Source organism: Nerophis lumbriciformis, linkage group LG05 (genome assembly GCF_033978685.3).
Source record: "Nerophis lumbriciformis linkage group LG05, RoL_Nlum_v2.1, whole genome shotgun sequence".
Taxonomy (NCBI): Eukaryota; Metazoa; Chordata; class Actinopteri; order Syngnathiformes; family Syngnathidae; genus Nerophis; species Nerophis lumbriciformis.
The window spans coordinates 43060333-43087742 of NC_084552.2; the positions used below are offsets into that span (position 1 = coordinate 43060333).

General features: G+C 38.0%; 3 protein-coding genes across 7 annotated transcripts in view; 2 read left to right on the forward strand and 1 right to left on the reverse strand.

Annotated features, from left to right (window-relative positions):
• The window catches only part of LOC133605868 (oxysterol-binding protein 1-like), a 24211-nt gene extending 16756 nt beyond the window's left edge, over positions 1 to 7455 (forward strand). Inside the window, exons 9-18 of one of the 4 annotated variants that reach the window (XM_061959193.2) lie at positions 993 to 1157; positions 1535 to 1780; positions 1844 to 1964; positions 2046 to 2149; positions 2747 to 2776; positions 3529 to 3624; positions 3695 to 3891; positions 6241 to 6476; positions 6538 to 6576; positions 6661 to 7455. In XM_061959193.2, the coding sequence (XP_061815177.1) occupies positions 993 to 1157; positions 1535 to 1780; positions 1844 to 1964; positions 2046 to 2149; positions 2747 to 2776; positions 3529 to 3624; positions 3695 to 3891; positions 6241 to 6476; positions 6538 to 6576; positions 6661 to 6803 (1377 nt within the window). In that variant the 3' untranslated portion in view covers positions 6804 to 7455. The remainder of the gene's footprint in view (positions 1 to 992; positions 1158 to 1534; positions 1781 to 1843; positions 1965 to 2045; positions 2150 to 2746; positions 2777 to 3528; positions 3625 to 3694; positions 3892 to 6240; positions 6477 to 6537; positions 6577 to 6660) is intronic. The other 3 variants (XM_061959195.2, XM_061959194.2, XM_061959196.2) reach the window with 3 other exon arrangements.
• Positions 7456 to 8381: 926 nt separating this feature from the next.
• On the forward strand, positions 8382 to 16384 carry LOC133605869 (N-acyl-aromatic-L-amino acid amidohydrolase (carboxylate-forming) B-like). 2 transcript variants are annotated; one of them, XM_061959199.1, is made up of 7 exons: positions 8382 to 9958; positions 10029 to 10249; positions 10312 to 10507; positions 12028 to 12121; positions 12196 to 12303; positions 12379 to 12491; positions 16099 to 16384. In XM_061959199.1, the coding sequence occupies exons 2-7, from the start codon at positions 10029 to 10031 to the stop codon at positions 16336 to 16338; spliced, it is 972 nt and encodes a 323-aa protein (XP_061815183.1). In that variant the 5' UTR covers positions 8382 to 9958; the 3' UTR covers positions 16339 to 16384. The 2 variants fall into 2 exon arrangements, with proteins under 2 accessions (XP_061815183.1, XP_061815181.1); XM_061959197.1 differs by having other exon boundaries at positions 8382 to 10249.
• Positions 16385 to 16462: 78 nt separating this feature from the next.
• Positions 16463 to 27270, reverse strand: LOC133605870 (claudin domain-containing protein 1-like). Its single transcript, XM_061959200.1, has 4 exons — positions 26809 to 27270; positions 24607 to 24714; positions 22710 to 22847; positions 16463 to 18698 (listed from the first exon to the last, which is right to left on the reverse strand). The coding sequence occupies exons 1-4, from the start codon at positions 27101 to 27103 to the stop codon at positions 18478 to 18480; spliced, it is 762 nt and encodes a 253-aa protein (XP_061815184.1). The 5' UTR covers positions 27104 to 27270; the 3' UTR covers positions 16463 to 18477.
• Positions 27271 to 27410: the final 140 nt, after the last annotated feature.

A 27410-nucleotide genomic window follows, 5' to 3' on the forward strand; every position in this document is an offset into this window, starting at 1 on the left:
GATGCTCATGTTGTGCGATTCAGAATCGATTCTCATTTTTAAAAACTCTTATTTTTAATTATATATTTGTTAATGTATTTATTTTATTTTTTTTAATTAATCAATCCAACAAAACAATACACAGCAATACCATAACAATGCAATCCAATTCCAAAACTAAACCCGACCCAACAACACTCAGAACTGCAATAAACAGAGCAATTGAGAGGAGACAAACACGACACAGAACAAACCAAAAGTAGTGAAACAAAAATGAATATTATCAACAATAGTATCAATATTAGTTACAATTTCAACATAGCAGTGATTAAAAATCCCTCATTGACATTATCATTAGACATTTATAAAAAAAAAAAGAACAATAGTGTCACATTGGCTTACACTTGCATCACATCTCATAAGCTTGACAACACACTGTGTCCAATATTTTCACAAAGATAAAATAAGTCATATTTTTGGTTCATTAAATAGTTAAAACAAATTTACATTATTGCAATCAGTTGATAAAACATTGTTTTTTACAATTATAAAAGCTTTTTACAAAAATCTACTACTCTGCTTGCATGTCAGCAGACTGGGGTAGATCCTGCTGAAATCCTATGTATTGAATGAATAGGGAATCGTTTTGAATCTTGAAAAAATCGTTTTTGAATTGAGAATCGTGTTGAATTGGAAAAAATTTTTTTTGATTTTGAATCGAATCGTGACCCCAAGAATCGATTTTGAGTCGAATCGTGGGACACCCAAAGATTCACAGCCCTAATATATATATATATATATATATATATATATATATATATATATATATATATATATATATATATATATATATATATAAATATAATATAGTATTCTTTTAACCCAATGTGGCTCCCGGGTCAAAAAGTTTGGGGACCCCTGCTATGATTAGTACCTCTGTGGTGACATCTCATAAACAAAGAAGAAAACATTTTGGTCAAAGTTTGATGCGGATGTTTAACTTTGACTTCCAGCTCAACGAGGAACCACTTGCAATGAGCCAGGAGGCGCCCTCGCAGGAACTGGTGCCCCTGAAGAAGAGGCGTAAACGCATTCCAGACAAACCTAACTACTCTCTCAACTTGTGGAGCATCATGAAGAACTGCATTGGCAAGGAGCTGTCAAAGATCCCCATGCCTGTGAGTGTTTCCCAAATTAGGGGGTGCTTTCTTTACCCTTCCACAGCCCCAATGCGTATGTGTAACATCTCTTTGTTACCCACCCTTCCCTAAACATTCGCTCTGCGTGTCACTTTTGCAGCCTAATCTTGGTTAACTAATTAAGCGGCACCTTCTACCTTGCAATAGTCCCATGTCAAGGTGTGCATTTGCACAGCTCCCATCCTGAACATTTGTTCTGCGTGTCACTTTTTCAGCTTTATTTCCAAATTAGAGGTTGCAGCCCAACCTGCAATAGTTTCAGCAGTACCTTGGTTCCCAAACTGTGGGGGAGTGTGCCCCCCAGTACATCTTTAAGTCATCTTATCAATAAATTGTTTTTTCTCTCTGTCTCCCAGGTGAACTTTAATGAACCCATCTCCATGCTGCAGCGGCTGTCGGAGGATCTGGAGTACCACGAGCTGCTGGACAAGGCTGCCAAGTGCCACAGCTCGCTGGAGCAAATGTGCTATGTCGCCGCCTTCTCAGTGTCCTCCTACTCCACCACAGTCCACCGAACGGGCAAGCCCTTCAACCCCTTGCTGGGCGAGACGTATGAGCTAGACCGCCGGAGAGAGAGCGGCTATCGCTCCCTCTGTGAGCAGGTGGGTGCATTTCAGTCAAGTGTTCCTGCAGGAACACTTGATACAATGTTAATCTTCCCCCAGGTCAGTCACCACCCACCGGCCGCAGCCCATCATGTGATCTCAGACCGAGGCTGGACTCTGAGGCAGGAAATTACAGTGGCCAGCAAATTCAGGGGCAAATATCTCTCTATCATGCCATTAGGTAAGTATGCAGAATATAATGTAGCGACATAAAGCCCTGAAAAACAACAGTGGTTTATTTTCTCTTTTATGGTCTCCTCAGGCACAATCCATGCCACCTTTGAGAAGAGCAACAATCACTACACGTGGAAGAAAGTTACCACCACAGTGCACAACATAATCGTTGGAAAACTCTGGATCGATCAGGTGATATGCTGTTAATTCATGCAAGTTGGCGGTTATCATTAACTGGTGGGAGGTTTGACATTTCTATATTTTGCATATGCCCTTGCATGAATGAGTGTACTTTTTTGACTTGAGGATTCTTAAGTCTTTTTGTATAATTCTATTGTGCAAGGTGGCAGTTATCAGTAATAACTGGTGAGATACATGATTATATTTGCCCAAGCATGAATGAACGTACTAACTGGAATATGTGAAATCTTGTTAATTGTGTGTATTTTGTATGGTGGTGGGTTACATTTAAAATCGGCGGTAATGTTGTATTACTTATGTATCCATGTTGTGCTATTCTCCCCGCATGAACAAGTGTACGTGGCTGTTTTTTTTTCAAATCTTTCCATTTATTTCGTGTAAGGTGGTGTTTATCATTAATAACTCAGGTTGTCACGATACCAGAATTTCAGTAGTTGGTAGTGATATCTGTGAATTTCTAAGTGTTTCGATACTACGATAAAAAAGAAAAAAATGGACCAATGTGCTTTTCAATTCACTACTTTACTGAAGACTGTGTCAAAGTGTCAAGTATTTAAGATCACTGTGCTTCAACATGTTTTTGTACAGAATTTAAATTGCAGTATCAGCTGCCAAGAGGTAACTATACATTCATTAAAAAAACAGCAGTGTTCCATAACCTCTTCGCACGTATAGAAGTGATAAAGTTTGGGTAGCCACTGTGTTGAAGTTTTCTGCACAACGCTTAAGTACACTCACAGGGCCTCTGCTGGTGCATCTCTGCTCTCCTTTGCACGGCCAATCCTTTTGCGGCCGCTTGTATGCAAATAAATGCATGACGGAAGACACACTCCACTCTGTCACTTCCTTATTTTATTTTACCGTAGATTTAATAGCTACCTCGATAAAGTGGCAACACGGATCCTCTTTCTCAGACAAAGCAGATGCTATCTATTAGGTGTGTTGTGAAGTGTACGATGCGTATGGATAATTTTTTTAAGACCGCAGGCCTTTTTTTCTGGCACTGACTCAGTGTTCACATGCCAAGCACTGACGCTGGTTGCTGAGGAAAAAAAAATATCGTTGAGCAATAATCAATACTAACAATACTGAAAAAAGCTGGTATCGATGTCATTTTTGCATGTTGTATACTTTTGACCACCCTGTTATTAACTGGTGGGGGGGGAATTATTTGACATTACTACCTTGTCTTTGTGCTCTTGCATTAGTGAACATATTTGACTTTGCGGGTTATTTCAAGTATTTCAGTTTATTTCTGTTATACTGTTAGCATCAGTTACTGGCAGGAGGAGCGATCACAGTTATAATATGACTTATTTGTAATGATTTTGGTAACGTCATGATCGAGCAAGTAATCTCTTCCCACCTAGTCAGGAGAGATTGACGTAGTGAACCACACCACTGAAGACCGCTGCCATTTGAAGTTTGCACCTTACAGTTACTTTTCTAGAGACGTCGCCAGAAAAGTGAGTAAACCTTCTTTTTACCTTTACGACTTTTTTTCTGTAAAGCAATGATTCTTGAATCTGTCTGCAGGTAACTGGTGTAGTGATGGACAAGACTGGCAAGGCCCACTATGTATTGTCGGGCACGTGGGATGAGAAATTGGAGTTCTCCAGGGTGATGCAAAGCAGCCGAGGAGGAGGAGGAGGTGACAACGGCTCCGAGGGCAAACAAAAGACAGTCTACCAGACCTTAAAAGCAAGAGAGCTTTGGAAAAAGAATCCTTTACCGTAAGTGTTTACATTTTACAAATCATCTGGGACACTTTTTCATATGTTTGGTGCTCATATTTTTAATAGATGAGCATAGTGCTGTACGAAATGGACAAAAATAAATCCTGATATCGCATGTGTGTTTTTGATTATAAAAGAATCGCCAGCACTTTGATAACTAAGGTAAGAAACACTATAGAATTCAAGGAAAAATTTGTTTCAAAGTACGGAGATATGGCGTTCATAGCGCTGCTCATTATCGTCGAGTCCTCAATTAATTGTATTTTTTTTTTAAAGTGTCTATATTTTTTACAATTACTAATTACATTGAATACAAATTGCTTGTCAATCTGAGAAATGTGTCTGCCGTTTGGCATGTCAGTCACCACTGTCTTGTCCACACTCACAAGCAGGGTGTGCAGGTAGGGCTGCACGATTAATCGACATTGAATCGACATCAAGGTTTTAAGTAGTGTGATTTTGTAACCACAAGAGGCGGAGGTTTTTTTTATTTCAAGATGATTCAAGCTGCTGTTTATTGTCCATTCTTTAACATGTACAAGACATATAAGAACTGAAATTACATTTTCGGCACAGTCCCACTAAGAGCAAGACATACATCACAGGGAGACAAGAACAGGACCGCCAATGAATCAGCCACTTACGGCGCTCCTTAAAAAAGGTGGGAAAAAGGTGATATTGGAGAAGAGTAAAAAAAAAAATCAGACAAAGGCTGGACACTCAGGAGGGGGTCCAGACTTGAGTCCAAGGGAAAAAAACTAATTTGCCATAGCACACATAAACATGTTACATATAATCACAACAACTTGCAACAGGGAGGGGGGGGGAGTTGGAGCCATGGAGGTCGGCTGCCGCTAGAGAGCGCTACTCAACCGTCCACCAACCTGAAGGGTAATCAAGCTGTGGTGAAGGCGTGGGGTGGGAGTGGGGTGTGTGTTTGTGTATATGCCCATTGTCTTGGGTGTAGTGATGTTGTGTCCATAAGCCTGGGGCCGTTCTGCATGCAATGCAAGCAAAGTTCGACTCCCAGGTGTCGTTGAGGAGGGAGGGAGGGAGGTCAAAAGCGTCTATCGTTGAGGAGTTCTCGGGGGATGTTTTCAGAACAGCCTGCTTCTGTTTTGCAGCGTCAAGGCCATTCGAGGGAGTCAAATCGTAGATTAGGATTTTTGTTTTTCCAAGCGAGCAGACATTACAATGGCTTGTCTGTTCTATTCGTCCAATCTGGCTGCTCTCATATCCAATTTTCCCATTTCAACAAGCAAACTGATTTTGCCGCCGTCACCGTAATTTGTGACAGGCATGTTCGCCTATCAGAATTGTTGAGCCTCGCATTTTTTCCTCGCTTCAAACAGGGAGAAAGAGGTCTCCTGAGCGGGTTTATTTAACAGAATTAACTGAAAGCAGTGAGCCCTTTTTGCAGTCATTGACAATCTTTGTTTCGGTGGGCGCAGAGCGAGTCAGTGAGACCGCACAGACAGAGTGCCTCGTGACATGCCAGTTAGAAGTTCAACAAAGTAACACAAATTAGGAGGAAAAAATATATGATTCCAAAGCCAAATGTCCTGCTATAGTAATATTTCAGCTTCAAATCTGATGGAAATAAGAGCCCATCAACACGGACAAACGAGCAAGAATGTTGCGATCACGTGATGGCAACAAACAAAAAGACAAGGTCCAACCTATTTTTTCTAACTAGGAGAAAAAAAACACTTTAATATGTTCAATATACATTCAAGTCAAATTTTTAGTCACAGAAATTAGTTTATTAAATGTTTTTGTTTATTTGTTTAGGGTAACATTGTTTACCTTCCAATTACAGTACAATGATAAACAACTTTACAGTAATGAGAAATAAAAGTTTATATACTTTTAAATGGTTACTTGCATCATTATATATTATGATTACACTACATTATAAACACTGTATAGGTTTATCGATTATTTATTTAGTTTAGGTGCATGATGGAGATAAAAGCTCTGAATCTGTCTGCATAAAGCCAAATAAAAGTAAATGTATTGTATATTGTTCTAATGTGTGGCACTTTGAGACAAGGATACGTTGACAGTCTAAAAGTAAGTCTTCCTTCACTTGTTTTTGCAGTTCTATGCATTTATATGTATAAAATATATGAAAATCGTGAATCGAATCGCAACCACAATTTTGTAGAGGAAAATTGCATTAAAAAAAAACATTGTGCAGTCCTAGCAGGTACATACACAAAGGGAGTGTGGCAACTAGCATGTTGTTGTTGATGTCTATATATTCAATTATAGCTAACCTGTTTTGACTTCCCGTTTGTCTGACCTGGTGGTGAAATCTGTCATCTTTTTTTTCCTGGTCGTAAGTGAGGGAGCTGAGACTATGTACTACTTTACTGACTTGGCGCTCACGTTGAATGAGCCCGAGGAGCCCGTAGCGGCCACCGACAGTAGGCGCCGCCCCGATCAGCGCCTGATGGAGGACGGCCGCTGGGATGAGGCCAACGCCGAGAAGCAGCGTCTGGAGGAGAAGCAGCGCATCGCCCGACGGGAGCGCGAACGAGAGGCTCTCAGCCAGCGCTCCTCCAGCCAGTCCGATGAAGGTTAGAATGCGTCTGTTATCGTTTTTTCTAGAATTCTATGATCTGATTCTCCTTTTAAAAGCTGTCGATGAGGAATCTCTTACTGATCCGTCACTGAAATGCAAGTAGTAGCTTCTTCCTGTGCTTTCATCCTCCTTTGTCCAGGTTTTTGCATTTTTATACAATTGTAATCTGTTCCTCACAGGTGGACCCCACGACAACTACAACGCCCTTTGGTTCGAGCGCTGTCAGGACCGCATTACAGGTGAGCAGATTCACATCTACAAGGGAGGCTACTGGGAAGCAAAGGATCGCGGCTGCTGGGAGGGCTGCCCTGACATATTTTGACCCTAGCCTTGACTGAAAAAAGGCTGCCTACCAGCCCCATCAAGTGGACGATTCCCCCATCTCTGTTCTAAGAGACCTCCCAGGAGGACAGTTGCTGCTTTCTGACCAAGAGAGTTGTGTCCCCAGTTGAGGGCAGCGGCGCCTCTTGGTTGGAGGACATCCGCCCATCCCCAATAAGTGAGTAGTGCTTCCATAGCCATTGTAGACTATTCTCTTAATGCGATAACATAATGTTTCCTCTTCAATTATATGCTTAAAACACTTAATATATAAACTCTAAATATATATGATGATAATAATAATAAATGTTACAAATTTGGTGGCCTTCATGAATTTAAGGGAACATTTCCGGTGTAATATTTTTGTCTTTTAATGTGTCTTCCACCACTTTTGTTTTGGTGTGGATTTGAATTATTTTTTGTTTTTGTCAAAAGAAGACCTCGCCTTTTCACCCACTGAGTATTGCGACACAAATGAATTCTATTTTGAATCGGTTGTCAAAAAACATTTTAAAGCGAATACTTGTTTTTAAGTGTGTGATCAATGTCAGCTAACATACTGTACACCAAAAATGTGAGTTGTTTTTGTTTGTAAGTGTACTTAAAAATGACAAAGGCAAAAAAAGCATTGTGAATAAATCATATTTTATAAATGTATAGAAAGTCCATATGTATTTGAAAACTGTGAGGTTATTTTTTGCTTCCAAAAGTGAACGGTCTTCAATTTCAGAGAGGGGAAAATAAGGGAGATTCCATAATATTGTTTGGTATTTTGTATGAAAAAAATCCCACATGCAATCTATAATAAATGCTGTAATGTAAACAGTTATTTAAATCCTGTTTTGATTGCACCATGACTATTTGTTTTTGTAAGATTTAAGCCTTAAACTATTGGCCAAAGTTAACATGCTAATGGGAAAAATAATTGTATGCTACTAGGGCTGAAAATGGATCAAAAATAATATAATACCGGTAATAATAATGATGCAGTATTGTTAGCAGAAGTACAAAAAGACTCCATACATGAATTTGAAAGAACACAATATAGCTGGGTTGGACGTGTCGTCACGTCCTTTTGTTGTTGGTTTTGACTGAAGCACATGGGGAGTCAAACAAGCGTACAGTATTTGTAGCAAGAAGTCAAGTGATAGCAGAGTGAGAAAATGCACCATACATACACTGTTCCCACAAGGGGAAATGGTTCCGGTAGGGGTTTTAAAAACATGTTATTCCAGAGTTCCTAAAATAATCCACTAAGGGAAAAAAGTTGTTCTAACAACCTGACAAACCCAGCGAAAAGTGGCTGCTGTCTTAAACCTGTTGCTCTTGCCAAGTGGAGCCACGTCTGATACGATCAAGTTTTCAGGGACAACTTTGGCAATGTCTGTATGAACTTGAAAATAAACTGTAAAAGTCTGTTTGATTTATTTACTTTTCTTAATCTACATATATTTACATATGAGTTGGTTTAATTTGTGTATGTTATATTAGTGCTGTCAAATAATTTTTTAATCCACTTTTGAATTTGGCCCAATCACAGGTTATTACTCACTTATTACAATTTTAATTAACTTGAAAAAGACTGTAATATTTTGACAAAAATACAACTTCATTGTCAGAATGTTTTTTTTCCGTGCCATACCAGCTTTATCTACTTGAATGCATTATTTATTTGCTCAAAACTTGATAACAGTTTTATCTGAAGTACCGATCGGGTGTATTTTGAAGTGAAATTTGTCAGTGACCACACCAGTCAGCATCTCCTCATTCATCTTTGGCCTGATCACTGACCTAATAGGAACTTGTGACACCTTCTTCGGTAACTATCCGCTGTCATGGTAAAAGAGTATGAGCACACAAAATGAATTGCATTATTTATCTGCGTATATACATAAGTCATTGTTACGATAATTCTTTAGTCTATGAGGTAACTTATTTTTATAAATCTTAATTTATAGGTGGTAATAAGTGTGTATGGTGCAACGATTAGCATCAAGAAAACCTGGCTAAATATATTATGTTTATTTGTTTATTTGAACGATTATCGAAGTGAATTTTGAGAACCGATTCACAGTAACCATCTTATACCATCTGCTAATTAGTACTCATTGTTCATGTGAAAGAGCTGTTCAAAAGACTCAATCTTTCAGCTTGCGTAAAGCTGCTGTTTTAGATATCTATGTCTAATAACGCATCACATTTCTTGAACCCTCCAGCGAGCTACTTGGAAAGGCGCGGCAAGCTACTGGTAGCTTTTGAGTGACTGTTTGAAAAGGACTGATCTAACCCCATGTATTGTTTCCTGTTAAGTAGTTCAACCAGTTCAGAGTTAAAGCTGTATCATTCTAATTTGTCTATTAGGATATTGTGGTTGACTGTATCAAATGTTTTTTCAAGATCAATAAATACTGCAGCTTTACACAGATTATGGCAGTGGTTGTTTCTTGTTTAAATGATTGCCATAGATGTTGATGTTCTCTCTGTATTCATATTGGCTATTGCAAAGTAGTGTGTTTTATAAATTCATGTAATCTGTAGGGAAACAAAAACAATATTTATTTTAGGATCAATGCACTTATTTGTAAACAATTTAACAACCTATAAATATAACACAAAACAATGTAACAATACGTCAAAACACAGAGGGGCTTTGGGGGCCAAAAGTCATTGTACATTGTCTTATAATGTTGTACAGTATTGTAAGTATATACTGCTAAATTGTTCACAATTAAGTATTTTTATTAAAACTTTTTGTTTGCCTAAAATCCTTGTCCTGTTTTATTCTGATCATTATCAACAAATTTAAAGGCAAAATAATTGACAGATTTCCAGTAAAAAGTGAAACGGTATCAGCAATACTGGCCCTGTGTTAACTTATCGAATCGATACCAAAATTTTCAGTATCGTCCGCTCTTGCAAACAGTAAACCAAGCGAGGAATCTTGGGACATAAGACCATCAGATAGGACACACCCTGCTTGCCTTTGCGATAGCACGCAGTGCGGTGACAAAACTGCTATGTCGGGCCTGTCAAAGAGAGAGAGAGAGAGAGAGAGGAGAATGCTGAGTCAGTGAATATACCATGAAAGCCCAGGGAGAGGGTGCCAGAGGGTAAACGCCAGGGCGAGAGGGTAGAGAAAGGTTACACTCAGGGAAGGTAAGATGTCACATTCCCTTTTTCTTATGTTTTCACTACTTTTCAACACTTGTACTGCCATCTGTCCAAGATGGATGTCCTTTTGCCTGGGCTGTCCCGGGTGGCCGTTTGCGGCGGTACCCATGGTAACGAGCTTTCTGGAGTGTACCTAGTGAGGGAGATGCTGAGGGTGGAAAAAGGAGACGAAGACATGTCGACACAGAAGCTGCTGTCCAACCCGCGGGCTGCCGAGCTATGCCGCCGCTACCTGGACGTCGATCTTAACCGCTGCTTCACCCTCGCCGCCCTGAAGTAGGTTCTGGATCTTCTCTCATTAACCTCCCACTGATCGTCACCATCTTTGCTCCTGTCAGCGATCCCTTACCTGATCCAGCTCCCTATGAAATGGTTCGAGCCCGAGAGCTGAACGCCATGCTCGGCCCCAAAGGTAGTCCGCGAGCTGTGGACCTGGTTTGTGATCTACACAACACAACGTCTAACATGGGCCTGTGTCTTATTGCCTTCTCCGACTGCGACTGGATCAGCCTGCATATATACCACTACCTTCAGGTGAAAATCCTCCCCATGTACCTAATGCTCCACTTAACGCCTATATTCAGGTTGTCTATTCTAAGACCAACACCAAGGTCTCTAATTACAACACTGGCATTTTCAGCTGTAGGTTTTTACTTTGATAATTTTTATTTATTCAACAAGATGTCAATAGCGGCATTTCAAGTATTATTAAGGAGTCAGCATCTGGCAGCTTTATCTTCCTCAGCATGCGCTTTAAAATGTTGGTGTGAAAGTCCTTGCTAATCAGTGCTATTTATACTGAGTGACCAATTCGGTCCTGAGCACCATCACAACATTGGTTTTGTTATTATTGTGTTATAGCAATATACTGCGGTACCTCTGTTTTCATAAGATTCGCTGTCTTGGTTATGGTACTGCCGTACATTGTGGGCAACAAACCAGTCAATTTGTCTGCATATCAACCAACTGGTTGGTAACTCACTCAGTGTGAAGAAAGGATGGTGGTTATTTTAGAGTTGGGACAGATTCAGTCAAGGGAGGCCTTTAGACATCTTATGCTGGTGTGTTTTTATTTGTTCATAGAATGCAGAGAATTTCTGTGTGTCAGAGTACATTAATACCTCAACTTACAACCTTTATTGGCTCTTAATTTAAAATACTTATATCTCAAATCAACATCTCACATTTAAAAATAATTGAAATTAATTGGTGCTTTCCCCCCAAAAATTGCACAATTCTAACAGGTAACATGCCTTTTAAAAAAGACAAAAAAAACTTTTAGATTAGAAATATTGCATATAAACAATACTGTGTAAAAAATACTTGAAACTGTTATTGCTGCCAAAGGAAGAACACAGAAGTTAATACAAATAATAGAAGAAATAAAACAATTTCAAAAGATAATTTGCCAAAAATATTAGTAAAACCAAAATAATGATATTCGGTAACAGTCGAAGGGAAAGTCAAACAAATACAAATAGACAGAGTAGATATTGAAAGGGGAAAATAAAACACATTTTTGGGTGTAATAAGTATAAAATGAACTGGAAACTTTGTGTAAAAAATATAAAACAAAGTAGCAAAAAATAGGTCAATAATGAATAGAGCAAAATATGTTCTGGACCAAAAATCTCTCTATATTCTCTACTGCTCACTAGTGTTACCATATCTGAGTTGTTGTGTAGAAATATGGGGAAACCTCTACAAACGTGCGCTTCATTCACTAATGGGGTTTCAAAAAAGATCAATTAGAATAATACTTAATGTTGGATATAGAGAACATACAAACACTTTACTAAATCAAAAATATTTTAAATTACATTATTGTGTGTATAATTTTTCATTTTGGAATGAGGCTGTAACTTACCAAAATATGTAAAATGTGAAGCGCTGCGAATATTTCCGGATGGACTGTAAGTAGGGGGCCCCCATTTATTTCTATATCAGTTTGGGGTCCTTGGCATGGAAAATGCTGACCCCCGATTTAAAGCTTTTATCAATATTTGGAGTACACATGAATAATAAAAATAGGGTGTTGACCCGTGTTGTTCCAGAGAGAGATGCGATATATTCCAGTGAGGTACGTTCATTTCGATGTCTCAGACAAGGATTCCTATTCCCTGGATTCAGTTGGAAAACATGGTTTTGGTAAGTATGTCTAGAAGGCAATTGCATCCTCTAAGTATTATTCATATATTTACGAATGCGTATTTATATTGCAGCTTTAGAGATCGGGCCTCAACCACACGGCTTGGTGAGGTCTAACATCTACTCAGCTATGAAAGAAGGTCTCCAGCACATTCTCAACTGGGTGCGGCTCTTCAACTCAGGTATTTACTTAAAAAAACAGTTTGCATATCAAATAATAAAAACTGTGTCACGCTCTTCTTTTTCTGTGATTGTAGGCGTTGTTTTCAATGGCGGATCGGTGGATGTGTTCACCACGGTTGGACACGTGGACTATCCTAGAGACGAGGACACGCACAACATCACCGCAGCCATTCATCCTCAACTCCAGGTAAATAAAACTCGCAACAGTTGGAAAAGTCTGGAACATTCTCCTTATGATAAAATTGGTAGGATATGTCCCTTGAAACGTTATTTTCAAACCATATGCTGTACAGAATGGGTAAGAATGGAGAATAAAACTCAATGTATTCTGCCTGGTACCAAGTGTCTATCTATATCAGGGGTGGGCAATTAATTTTTACCGGGGGCCACATGAGCAACCCGAGCACTGCTGGAGGGCCACATCGACAATATTTCAATTAAATTTTGCTCAATTTTATTTTTGATATACGTAAGATAAATAATAATAATAATAATAATAATTAATAATAATTTCATTTAACCTAACTTAACTTTATACAAAAGCAGATTGCTTTTGATGGTTTTATTTTCAACACTGTCTTACACTACACTTCCTGATGTATAATACAATGCAAAAATGTTAATTTAAAGTTTATCCTGCATCCTCTTTAAAAGTCCAACATTTTTCTCAATCTGATTTGGACAACCATCTGTTGTCACACCTGCCAGCTTGTCCCATTTCAGTCCTAACATGTCCAAACACGCATTTACCTCTGTGAACAAGTCATTACCTGTGGTCGTCTCTTTAATTGACTGCATGGCTGCCAGCTACTCCGTGATTTGAAAGTCGGCAGTTATCCCACGTAAGAAGAAGAGCAGCTGGGCGGTGTCACGTACATCGCAGCTCTCATCCAAAGCCAGCAAAAAACAGTCAAAGTCGGCTGTTCTGTTCTTCCGCTGAAGCTCCAAGTTTCCGGGCATATCAACGCCCAATAAGCACTCCTTAATAAACTCTCCGTCAGAAAACGCCTTACTTTTTCTGGCGATTTTGTGAGAAATTACGAAACTTGTCCTGACAGCTCCATCTCTGGGGGTGTGAAATTTGGCAAAAAGTCCTTGTTGGGTTTGCAGTTTTACCATCAACACATCAGCCTCCCTTGCGCGCGTTTCATCAGACAGATTCCGGTATTTTTCCTCGTGCTTCGTCGTATTCAAATTATATTCTTTAAACACAGCAACCTGTGTACCACAAATTAAGCACACGGCTTTACCTTTAATTTCTGTAAAGAAATACTTGGCAGTCCATGTCTTGTTGTAAACACGGCATTCGTCATCAACTTTTCTTTTTTTAGCATGAGCTGACATCTCGGTGGTAACTGGGCATCACTTGTCGCTGGGCGCCTTCACTCACAGGTTACACCCGGACATACGTCCATAAATAACAATTTTCAAAATGAAAGCAGCACAGTTGTATTGCACGCACAACATAGATGTTTTTTTAAATGTATTTTGTAATTTATGATCCACACGGAAGTAATACAAATAACGCTTTTCAGAAGAAAAGCAGCACCGTTGTATTGCACACTCGACATAGATACTTTTTAAAATGTATTTTGTAATTTATGATTGGCCTCACGCGGGCCGGACAGGGACGCACAAAGGGCCGGATGCGGGCCGCCGAATGCCCAGGTCTGATCTATATTGTTTGACGTAATAGTTTGTATTACTGTAGTTTTTCTGATATTGCCTAGCGAATGCTTGATTTTCTCCGCTGTACTTAATCTCCCATCAAATAACTAACAAAAGTAAACACAGATTACTTTCATGACATCAGCTCTTCTTTTATTTCCGTCCGAATACATGTAGTTATTTAGCAAAAATGTGTTCCCTATAGTTGTTTGTCACAAAATACTACATTATAGCAAGAAAAAGAGAACTTTTTAATAGTATTAACTTAATTCTTATAAAAAAAATCTGACTTTATTCTTGTAAGATTACAACTTTATTAAATAAAAGTACTAATGCAGTATTCTTTTTTTTTTTAAGTGCCTTTATTGTGAGTTTCTTATGTACTTAGTACAACTATTCTCATAGATTAACAGTTTTACAAATACATACAAATAAGACTTGTAATATTTTTTTTTTTCTAAAAACAAAGTCTGAATTTATTGTGTTAAGATTTATACTCCACTCCAGGTACAAATCTGACTATATTCCGTTAATATTACATACTAATTCTGGTCATGATACAATTTGATATTGAACAATTATGTTTTTTTTTCTAGAAATGTAATTATTCTCGTAAGATTACAATTTATTAAACATAAAAATAATCTTTTGGCAAAAAAAAGACTACCGTATTTGCATAATCCAATTTGTACAGTGTTGGCGTTAACGCACTTTTTGTGTCTTTTTACGCATTGAAATCAGAAAGGACGCGTAATTTCAGAGGCCCGGGCGCACCCCGGACGCTGATTTTTTTTTTTTTTTTTTACCGCCCAGTTTGCTTGTTTTATTTTATTTTATCCATTATCGCTTTCCACCGGTGTTTTGCTTTAAATTTCCGTCCCCGTTTATTGCGTTTTTATTGGTCGTAAATTTTGATTCGCCGAAAATGTTATCAATGACAAATACTGCCAACCTTACCGCGAGGGACTGTCAATACAAAGTCTTCATGGTAAACGCTAAGGTGAGTGTAAAGTCAACCATTTTAACTTCATCTATGTCTCCAGTAAATGAGTTGTTTGTCTTTGTGAGTCCATGGTAACTTAACTTTTATCTCCCGCTGAGGCGACATCGTTCGAGGATGGAGACAGGCTATCTGTTAGCTTCAAGCTAACCAGCACCCGACCAGACTCCTCCACACCTAAAACATACTTTGCAGGTCAACAAACGGGGCAAATGTGTGCCTTTTGAAGTGTTAATGTCAAAGTAGTGTTCAAAAGGAGTTTCTTGGAGAAGTGGCTGACAAGTTACAAAGTGTCGCTCACATCGCTGACAGTGACGTCATCACCGTCATTGTTTACTGAAGCAAAGATGCTGACTGTGCGTTATGATAAACGCGCATGCGTCGCCAGGCTCTGCTTTTTATCGATAGACTTATCAGATTTAATTTTTTTAATTATCTTTAGCAGGGATGTCAAAAGTGTGGCCCGGAGGCTATTTGTGGCCCGCAGCTAATGTTTTAAAGGCCCACGGCACATTTTTAAAATACTATTTAAATAAACAAAAATATAACAAAAGTGGAATAAAAAAGCTTACAGGTGAAATGTAATTAAAAAAAGTTGCAATGTTGACTAATAAAACAAAGCTGTTTTTTTTCTTTAAAACCGTCATTGCTCAAAACATAATACTGAATCAAAATCAATGTTTTTATGAATTTTTGACCTATCCAGGGCTCCGGTTACGGCACATCAAATATTACACTTTGAAAAATATTTTTTGTGGAAGATTTTGCATATTTTGTGTGTTTGCCATAAAAAACATAGTTTTCTTTGACAAAAAGGGCAGAAAACAAAAAAACAAAATAAAAAAACCCAACTTAAAATTGACGGATAGATCAAAAGTTGATGTAGACTCTACAGATTTAAGCGTATTTAAGCATTCTGCGCCGTTTTGCTTCCAGTAAAAATCTGGGGTTGTACTCTCCCAGTCTTTACTGTGCTGTAGTAGCCCTCAGTCACCTGTTGGATAAAGCAGACACTTGCTGTCCTCTATTGTTTTTTCGGGGGCTCACACTTTTTAAGCTTTTCAAAAGCGGAAGAACGCACATAAAACTTAACAGGAACCCTGGATCCAACCTGTCTGCTCCACAGGACAGAGACTTCTGCCTCCTTCATCCTGGAGACCCCCTCTTCCAGACTTTCTCAGGCCAAACTGTGAGCTACAAAGGCAGCAAAGCTCTTCACCCGTTCTTTATCAACGAATGTGCTTATTATGAAAAGGGTGTCGCTCTCTACCTCGCAACCAAGCGCACTTTCACCATCCCAGCGGTCCGGGTACACAAAGAAGACCATCAAGATGTGAGATTCCCATCTGAAGAAGAGGAAGAATGATGCCTGTAAATAATCCCAATAATAGAAAAATAAAGCTTTCCTGTTATGTAGCCTAGCATGCCGACTTCTTGCTGCACTCATTCTTCTCTCGGATAAAAAATACAAATAAACACGCATACTAACGTTAATATTTCAGCAGAGTTTATTTTCTTAATCATCCTTGCGGCGCCCCGTAGAGAGTGCCACCCTAGGCAATTGTCCATGTGATATGACAAGAATATTCCATGAAATATAGTCATTCCCTACTAAATTATTAAGAATATATTTAGAAATAATTTAAGTGTAAGCATTACAAGCTATATCTTTAATGCAATATTATGGCCTTTCATTTACATTCATTATGCTCAATATTAAAATACAGTTGCATTATTTTCTTGTGACGTTTCTACAAATTCACGTATTGCAAAACAACGAAAAAAATAAATCTGTAAATATATAAATGTGGAGAACACAAAGCACAACCATGTAGAATACTGTAAATAGAAAAACTTCAAAATTGTAAAAAAAGACAAAACAAATAGACTGACTAAAACGTTAATACATACCAACTTAGTTTACAAGATAACGTATATACAGTAACTCAATATTTAGCAGTATTAGGGCCACCCTGAAACGACAAAAACAAATTGTACAATAATGAAGATAAATGTCGTAATGTAGTGAGAATAAAGTTGAAAAATGCCCTCCTTATAAATTGTAAGCTTAACACAAGGTACCGGTAGTCGTATTTTTACAAAATAAAACACATTTTTCATGAAAGTGAAATATCAAATCAGTAAAAAATGTACAATAGTACGGCCAGATTTTTTCGTGGAAATTGGCAATGTTATAAAATCCTACCATAATAAATATTACGACAAATGATTTTACAAGAAAGAAAGATATCATCTTACTAAAAAAACATAGCAGTCTAAAGAGAATTAAGTTGTTTTTACAAGATACTAGAGAAATACATCAAAATATTATCAGAATAAATATGCACAACGTTATGAAAATAAAATCCACATTTTTTAAAATTAAAATGGTACTTTTAAAAATGAAATACTACAGAAGTATATTTATCATGTTCTTATTCTCCTAAAAATCTGACTTTATTCTAATAAGATTTTTATCTTGTAGTACAACTACTTTTTTTTACTACTTTGCATCCTTTTTCTCACATTATTTTCCTCAAAATTTCAAATAAAAACTTACAAAAATAAAACTTTATTCATTGTTATATAACAACTTTTTACATATAACTTTTCTCCCAAAAAATAGTATTTTATTTTTGTTATATAACGTATATATTCTCAGAGTACTACCACTCATTTTAATTGAAAATAGGATTTTATTCTTAGGTTACTTCTTTTTTCTCAGAAAATAAGATTTATTCTTGTCATGGTACTTATTTTTTCCCGTATTATAACTTTAAAAACTACTTTATTCTTGTTATATCACCACTTTTTTTAATAAAAAATTATGACTTAAAGATTCTTTATTCATTTTTTCATACATGTAAGACTTCTTTCTCCTATACTCATGGGTCCCCAAACTACGGCCGGATACGGCCCGCCAGCATCCAAAATCCGGACCGCGGGAAGTCCCAAGTTAAAAAAAAATCATTATTTTTTATTAATTTTTACAATCTGTCCTTTCTAATCCATTTTCTACTGCTTTTTCTTGTGAATTTTTTTTCTGGTAATATTTTTGGCGATTAATACGAAATATTTCTTGAAAGTTTTATTACCATATAACTCAGATGTTTTTGTTGGAAAAATATGACTATTTAAATACAATTCCAGTAAAAAAAAATGCTTCTGGTTATCAAACAATTTTATTGTTAGCATCTACTTTTTCCTATAATACGAGTTAAAAAACAATGTTTTGACTCACTATCACCTAGAGGATTTATGTGGAACAACAAGATGCGACAGCTTACTGTTTAACCAAATGAAAGCTGCTCTATTTAGATTTAATTCCAACTATTATTTTTATTTTAATGTGCCTAATGTATTGTCCAGTGGTTAGTGTTCCATTATCCCTGAAGAGATGCATGGTAATCTGTCAGAGGTCATGGATTAACCCACATCCCCGCTATAGCATTATAATCTTTGAAGTCAAGTAAAACAATCAAGTGCGCTTTGGGGGGGTGGGGCTTTAGGCCACGCGGTAGGCGCTCATACGGTAGTAGTTGCGACTGTGGCTGCGTGCTGCCCACACCAGCAGTGCGGCTGCCATCATGTGGAGCGGTGAGGACATGAGCGCCAAATACAGGGACCAACCCAGTGAGCCGTCCACCTTGTCGGGAAGAACCGAGACCCTGTGAAGGAGGTCCATCCCCGCTAGGTAGCAACACACTGTGGCTAAGGAGCAAAGACCTGCAGGGGAATAACACAGACATACCATTTTTGGTCACATTTTCCATTCCATTCCTGTATAACGCATCTATATTGTCGCTGTCTGACGTCCAAATGCTGTTTGAAGTACGATCATATGATGGACAAAATATTAGTATTGCCATACTGTATATCGCAGTATTTCTACACCATCGGTTAACATTTAAGTTTTGCAAAACTTAAAAAGGTGTAATTTTTTCTGAACATTTTTGGCTGAAAAAACATCTTGAACTGCTGTAACAGTAAAAACAGCAAAACATGGAGATGTCATCCAAATGCAAGTTTCCAGTTACTAGAGGCACATTTGGTATAGTATGAATTATGAAATTATTCATTTCAGTGCTATTCAACTGGCGGCCATATCCAGCCCAGGAATGACATCATACTGGCCCCCGAGTGAAGTTGAAAACCTGGAAGACATTTTTGCAGCAAATTGTTGAAAACACTAAATGCTCCTGTTGTGTGGAGAGGGGGAACTTGGACCACTGTAAACACATTGGCATATCCTTGCATTGACATTTTAACCATGCAAGTAAACGGAACACTGAGGTCCAGATTTGTTATTTACATAATTGAGGCGCTCCTCAGGGCATGCCTTAAAGTGCTATTTTTTTTGTCAATTACTATTTATTTTTGTGATGTGATTTTGTTGCTGTAGATTGGTTACTTCAGATGCAGTCAGTAATAATTTGTTCAACTTCCTTAGTTGTACTGGTGGTGTTCCTTAAGGTTGCATTTTATGTCCTCTCTTTTTCATCATTTGTGCTATTCAACTGGTGGTGCGGAGTTGAGTTAAAAAAACTGAAATGTGGCCCTCACAACAATTTAGTTGAATATCCCTGCTTTATTTAGTTCAGCCTTGCGTAATGAATTTAATTAAAGGGGTCATATTTACATTTGTTTCCCTACATTTAAAACACTTTCTTGTGGTCTACATAACATGTAATGGTAGTTCTTTGATCAAAATTGTTCGTAGATTAGATTTTACAGACCACCTTCAAGTTGCTTTCTGACCATCTCTTCAGGAGGACCGCGTCCCCTCCTCGTCAGCCATGTTGTAGTTTTTAGCTCTTTTTTCTTTCTTTTTTTAATGGGTAAACTTTATGATGACAGGTGTGTTATTTCAGCCAGACGTCAGAATGCACGTGTCGATATTGTTGACACCCACCTTTTAATTGCAGAAAGTCGGCCATCTGTTATGCTGTGCTATGTTGAAGCGCCAAAATCTCGCATCACTGGCATAAACGTTCATTTAATGAGGAGCCCAGACACACTGTTTGTGTTTTTTCTGCTCCAAATCATCAATCTTTTACATCATTGGCAATATAACATGATCCTTTTCATCATTTCGCTTCATTAGAACATCCACTTTTCCTTTCTTTTCATCCATTTGTTTGCGAATCACTTCCTTGATGTGTTTTGCCAAGTATTTGCTGTCTTCTCACTGGTTCTCTCTTATTTCGTTCAACATTATCGTTACTTCTCGGGGACTATATGCATGATGGCTGTTTTCCACGTCCTCCTCCACTGCATACGCTGCAGCTGAAGACTTTGTTTCTGCCTATTCTGTTGGTGGCCAAAAAGTTTAAGGTTCGGACATTCGCAACCATTAACTTGATTGCTCGTGATCGTAACTCCTTATTTTTCTTTGACAAGTTAGATCCTCAGGCCAGACGGTATTTCAGCCAGTAGTGTCAGCAAACAATTCTGTAATCATGGTCCAGATCTTTTTTCGGGAAAAGTGACAAAATAGTCCGAAAGGTGTGAATTAGTGCAGAGCTCTTTTCAGTCCATCCGTCTTCACCGGAAATGACGACAATACTAATTTTAGTAACTATGGGTGTCCCGATACAACTTTTTCACTTTCGATACGATCCTGATATTGGAGCTGTAGGTATCGGCCGATACAGATATAAATCTGATAGATATCAGCACAAATAATGTTAGAAATGGCTTGATCAAGTGAAATTACTCAGAGAACAATGTTAGGTGTAAAAAAACTCTTAAGTTTTTGACAAATGTATGCTGTCTTTACATTGAAGTGGAGTGGCAATTTGTTTTTGGAGACCCTTGGTGGTCACAATTATTCATTAGGACAAGTTTGTTAGTGGATACTTTCTAATATGGCTCTGCCTTGGAGACTTTTTGTATATCTAAGTAATATGCAACTATAATTATTTTATACTTATTTTGACAATGTGGTGTTTCAGACTGCAATATTGTTCAATTAAGGACACTTGTTACGTATGTCTAGTTTGTGTTCTATTGTGTGCTTAGCTGCTGTGTATCTGCTTGCTCCTATAGCCTACCATGTTTACCTTTTATAATTTACTTCTGTAAAATACAAGAAGATACCTTGTGTGCTTATAGGTTGTATTCACCTGATGTCATGTTCGGCTCCTTAACTATGTGAGGCTCGAAGTGGTGGGCCAGCAAGCTTCTGTTGTCAGAGCGTACTGGGTGGCATTTTGTCTTTCTCGAAGAAAAATGCCCAATGCTTGCATTTTTTTAAACCGTTGGAACTGTTAAAATTGCGAAAAGGATAAGTGTCTTCAGAGTTCCTCAAGAGGTAATCACGAAGGGCAAAAGATGTCAAGATTTTACGAAAAACGACGAGAAAAGTGGCATGCACTCCAGTCCAAAAAGGCAGAGTCGGAAAACGCACAAAGAATGCAGTGTTCACTAAGTTAAAGGTTTTTTGATATGCTTTTAATGTTTAGTTTTTCCCATTTAAGTATTATCATTATAGTATTTGTAGTTTATCTTGTTTCGGAGTTCTTAAAATGCATTTTTGCTAAGAGTGTTTGGTAAACACCAACTTGGCGAGTCTAAATAAAAGAAAGCAAATGTGAGCAAAACCTAAAAGTGTTGTACTTTTACCAAAGACAGCAATCATAAATGAAGCTTTCAGCACATACACAACATTGACATCTATAGTTATATTTGAGTAAAAACGGGTTAAAACATGCATACTCGTAACGACGCGTGCAACAGCAACAAACATGGCTGTAGACGTCAAGTTTAATCATGAAATGCAACCTTACCCGAGCAAAAACGATGCATATTTGTCTGGGAGAGTCTTGATACCAATTTCCTTGATCCAGCCACACACAAAGAAGTTTTGCTTTTCCAAGTTTTCATCCATTTTGTCATGTAGAAACAGATAGTTGACGAGACCGACCGATAATCCTTGGGATCACTTGACAAATGTTTTTATTAGATAACATATAAGGATAGATTCCATTGCATAGTTTGATTTTTTTGCTTGTATCTGCTTTTAGTGGTAAGATATAGGCTCCTTGTGTACTCAGATAGTTTGCACTCTGTTTGCTGCACATTAGCCATGTTGGTTTGGCGGCCCACCACTTTGTTTACTTCCGATCAAAAGTCACGGGACTGAATACAACCTATTGAAGGATATTTTTATGTTAACTAGCTGTCCAGCTTTGCACAAGTAAACATGCTGCAGGCTGCTTGTATCGTAGCTTGTATCAGATATTTTACATTCAGGCCGATATACGGTTTTTGGATGTTTTTTTAGAGTGCTTTATGGCCGCAATAGATCACTCCAATTCGCTGCATTATGAGTCACCTCGTATTTGCTGTATTTTACAAATTAAAATTCATAAAAAAATAAAAACAGGTAGGCAACATTCCAAAAAAAGTGCTGCTACCCTTTAAGTTGAGTTGTATTTTTTAACATTTTGATTAAATCCGCAGTCTTAAAAACTGTTATCCACTGTTAAAAGTACAATGAAAAAAACGAATGATTTTTGCGTGCATATTTTTTGCCGAACGTTTTGGTTTAAAAAAAGAATGTCAACCACTGTAATAGTAACAATAAAACATGTTTGTTTATTCTTCAATGCTATTTGAGCTAAACTCTGGTGTGGCGCATGATGTTTAACTTAATCCAACCAGAACCTAAAAAATTCAGACTGGTATGACTTTTCCACTCTGGTAAACATATACTGGTAATGATAGCTAGTTTACCCGTCAGCAGATGAAGTACACCGATGGCAAGTGTTGGGGCGAGACTTTGACACAGGCAGGCGAAGAAGCCGATCAGGCCTGCCAAGACTTCTAATCCCAGAGACACGAGTGGAAGAAGGAACTGGAATCTCCACAGGTCTACCAAAAACATATAGAAAGGTGAGAATCATTAAATGTATATATATATATGTATATATATGTATATATATATATATATATATATATATATATATATATATATATATATATATATATATATATATATATATATATATGTATATGTATGTATATATATCCATCCATCCATCCATTTTCTACCGCTTATTCCCTTCGGGGTCGCGGGGGGCGCTGGAGCCTATCTCAGCTACAATCGGGCGGAAGGCGGGGTACACCCTGGACAAGTCGCCACCTCATCGCAGGTATATATATATATATATATATATATATATATATATATATATATATATATATATATATCACATGGATAAAGATAAGACCTTCTGGAGGAAAGTTCTGTGGTCAGATGAAACAAAAATTGAGCTGTTTAGCCACAATACCCAGCAATATGTTTGGAGGAGAAAAGGTGAGGCCTTTAATCCCAGGAACACCATCCCTACCGTCAAGCATGGTGGTGGTAGTATTATGCTCAGGGCCTGTTTTGCCGCCAATGGAACTGGTGCTTTACAGAGAGTAAATGGGACACTGAAAAAGAAGGATTACCTCCAAATTCTTCAGGACAACCTAAAATAATCAGCCCAGAGGTTGGGTCTTGGGCGCAGTTGGGTGTTCCAACAGGACAATGACCCCAAACACACGTCAACAGTGGTATAGGAATGGCTAAATCAGGCTAGAATCAAGGTTTTAGAATGGCCTTCCCAAAGTCCTGACTTAAACATGTGGACAATGCTGAAGAAATAAGTCCATGTCTGAAAACCAACAAATTTAGCTGAACTGCACCAATTTTGTCAAGAGGAGTGGTCAAAAATTCAAACAGAAGCTTGTGGATGACTACCAAAAGCGCCTTAATGCAGTGAAACTTGCCAAGGGACATGTAACCAAATATTAACATTGCTGTATGTATACTTTTGACCCAGCAGATTTGGTCCCATTTACAGTAGACCCATAATAAATTCATAAAAAAACCAAACTTCATGAATGTTTTTTGTGACAAACATGTGCCCTTATCACTATCACAAAAAAATAAGAGTTGTACAAATGATTGGAAACTCAAGACAGCCATGACAGTATGTTCTTTAAAAGTGTATGTAAACTTTTGACCACGACTGTATGTATATATGTGTATATGTATTCATATATATATATATATATATATATATATATATATATATATATATATATATATATATATATATATGTCTTAATAAGGTTATCCAAAAAATAGTGCTCGATACCGTAGTAGAGCGCAATATATGTATGTGTGGGAAAAAAATCACAAGGAGGAGATGATCTCCTGATGATTGAGGGTACCCCCCCTCATGAAACAGGCCTGTAGGGATGAAATAGTCTTGTGATTTTTTTCCCACACATACATATATATATATATATATATATATATGATATAGATATGGATATAGATATGTTACTGTCACCTGTTGAGTTCACAAAGCTCAAGAAAACTGGCCATTGCTCAATTAAAAAATACATTTAGGCCAGTCGTGGCCATGCACATTGAACAAATTACTAAAATATGATTTTTTTAAATTCAAATAAACAAATGCATACATTTTTATACTAAATATTTAAATAAAATAAAAATCAAATTTTTTTCTAATATATATTTTTTATAAATAAAAAAGCAAGCCTTATATTTAATAAAAATGCTACTTTTTAAATGGCCTGATAGGCAGGCATGATATACAAGTAAAACATTGCTTACATGTTCGGAGCAAGTCCTCTCCGCTGTTGTGGTTCCCTGGTTCTTTATATTTTGGGGTGAGTTGTTGCTGCACAGTAAAGCTCCTGCACTCCAGCATCATCTTGGCACCTAAAGAAAAATAGTATCATAATATTTTGTCATCTTTTTTTATTCTATTATGCCCTACATTTGAAAAAAAAAAGTGATTTCATATTGACATGAAGCGCATTTGTACAATGGTAAGGATGAATAATAATAAGGCAGTTAGGCCTAATAACATACCTGTGGATGTGTGGACATGTTTAGGTAAGACAGGAGTGGAATGTCGAGCAAATTGCTGAATAATATCTTAAAGAATGCCTGAGGGACAATGTATTATTAGTGCTTATCTTTGAGAACAAGCGTGATGTTAAGACTGACTGGCAAGTAAAGGGGCTTACAGCTGGTGATGAACGACAGAGCAATGTGCGAGGCTGAAATTAAAAGATTATGTAGCTTTTGGGAGGAAAACATGTACATAAAAGTCATCTAATAATGTAAGAACCTGTCCTTAAACTTTGGAGACTAGTACTTCAGTATTCCATCCATCCATTTTCTACCGCTTAGTCCCTTGTGCAATAATGGTCAAAAGATAACAGACACACTTTTGATTGGTGCTATATCTATATGTATGTGCATACTTAGTCATTTGTGGCAGAAAGATCTACATACCAGTCAAATGCTTGTCGATGAGAAATTATGTTTAAACTTTTGACTGGTAATGTTTGTCATTACAGTATTTAGTGTTATTAATAAGCAGGGACCAGATTTTTTTAAACGTGTAATAACCTTAATTAGGTTTATAACTTTTTAAAGGTGGTATTAACATATTTAGATAAACTGCCTCAATAATGTGGTTTTGCTTTGGAAAAAAATACACACATGATTAACATCGGTGGATAATAATAATCATAAAATACTACATCATTATTATTATTATGTTGTTATTTGTGTAGCGCCTGGTGGTTAGAAACCCTGACAACTAGTGACACCACTTTTTCTAACTTTAATCGAGGGTCTTTGAACGCACCACATTTATTAGCAATGAGAGCAAATGTGAAACTTAGTACTTCATTTTCTTCTTTGCAGCCACGGGAGCCAAGTTAGAAAAATCGTCACCGTGGCCCTGGAATCCTAAAGGAGACTGATTCTAACATTATGAACCAGACAATCAACATATTGAGTAAAAATGTAAACCCTCGGCCTGGATCGCAACGCTATTAACCCTTGTGTAATGTTAATATATATTATTGTTACTCAGCCAGCGTTTGTGGATCTGATGGACCCGTTGCATTTTGTGGCTTTTAATGCCTCACAATCAAACACTTTTATGTTGAAATACTGAACAGATGTTTACCTTATCCCAATAAACATCTGTTCAGTATTTTAACATAAAAGTGTTTGATTGTGAGGCATTAAAAGCCACAAAATGCAACGAGTCCATCAGACCCACAAACGCTGGCTGAGTAACAAAAATAAGAACGTTGCAAGGAAAATTTCTCTGCCAGTTTCTGCATCCCACAGGGATTCTTCTTTTGTGTTTCTGCACCTGCGGTTCCCACAAAAGGTTGCAACATTGTCAACACTGTCTGCTCTCATTTTCTCGCACATTTGACCCTCTGATGTTCTGTGTACCTACACTCTGTCCTCCTCCTGCTGTGTGTGTGTCTATCAATCTATCTAGCTATTAGCCCGGGGTCCAGTGGACCTGGACATTTTATACGTAATAGAAATGTGTAGGGGGGGGTGTATGGTGTGTGTGGTCATTAAATATGTATTCTGATATATGTTCTTCACAGAAAATGAGCCCAAGTCAGTCTCAGTTTGAAAAATTAATTAATTGTATCATTTTTCTTTTAATAAAAAATTAAAACGGGTCCCACAGACCCGAACACCACACAAGGGTTAAAATTAATTCAAAGAAAGACCTCACGATAGAGACCTGCAACATAGAAAGCTTCTCAAAAGAGAAAGAAAGCAACATAGCTGACCTACAAGTGGACATCATTTGCTTGCAGGAAACCCACCGAAACTCTTGCCCACCTGCAAGCATTCGAGCCTACTGTATGTCTACTGTCTCCAAATTTAAGACAACATCGCCATCTGCTGGTGAATGTATCCCCCCGTAAACCCTCTAATCCCTTAGGCGCGCTCCCGATTTGACCCATCCCTTATGTGCTGTACCTGCATCCTTGTACCAATGAGGGGTGTCGGGGACGAGCACGCAGCGCCACCACAGGCCCACGGTGCCGTTGAGCCTAAACAATGCGTCGCTGCACGTCTTCTCGTCCAGCTCTCCGTCCATGGCGAACTCGTCGTAGAGAGAACGTAGCTCGCTCACGTTGGCCTCCCCGCGCACCGTCGGGCTGCTGTACGCGTACCAGTGCTGCGTGCCCACGGCCACCGAGAGGTAGACGGTGGCGAGGATGCTGAGCACGCAGGCGATCACCAGAGCGGTGTTGTAGCGGTTGTCCACCATCGTTGATTCATATGGAACACACAAATATCCCTCCGCGATGACGCACTAATTCATCTCTGAGTGAGTCCCAGCAAGCAGCTCTGAAGCTCTGCTGCCATCTGCACCCCCTTGTCCCACTTCCACGCCCGCAGATGGTGGTCCACTCTCTCACACACACACACACACGCACGCACGCACACACACTAATCCACGCTGCTTCCGGTTCCGGTACCCAGCAAATACTAATGCGCGAATTGCTATAGTGTTCAGATTGTTCAATCAAAATGAATTGCTGCCTCTGAAAACATTTGCTATCAATTTGTAATAA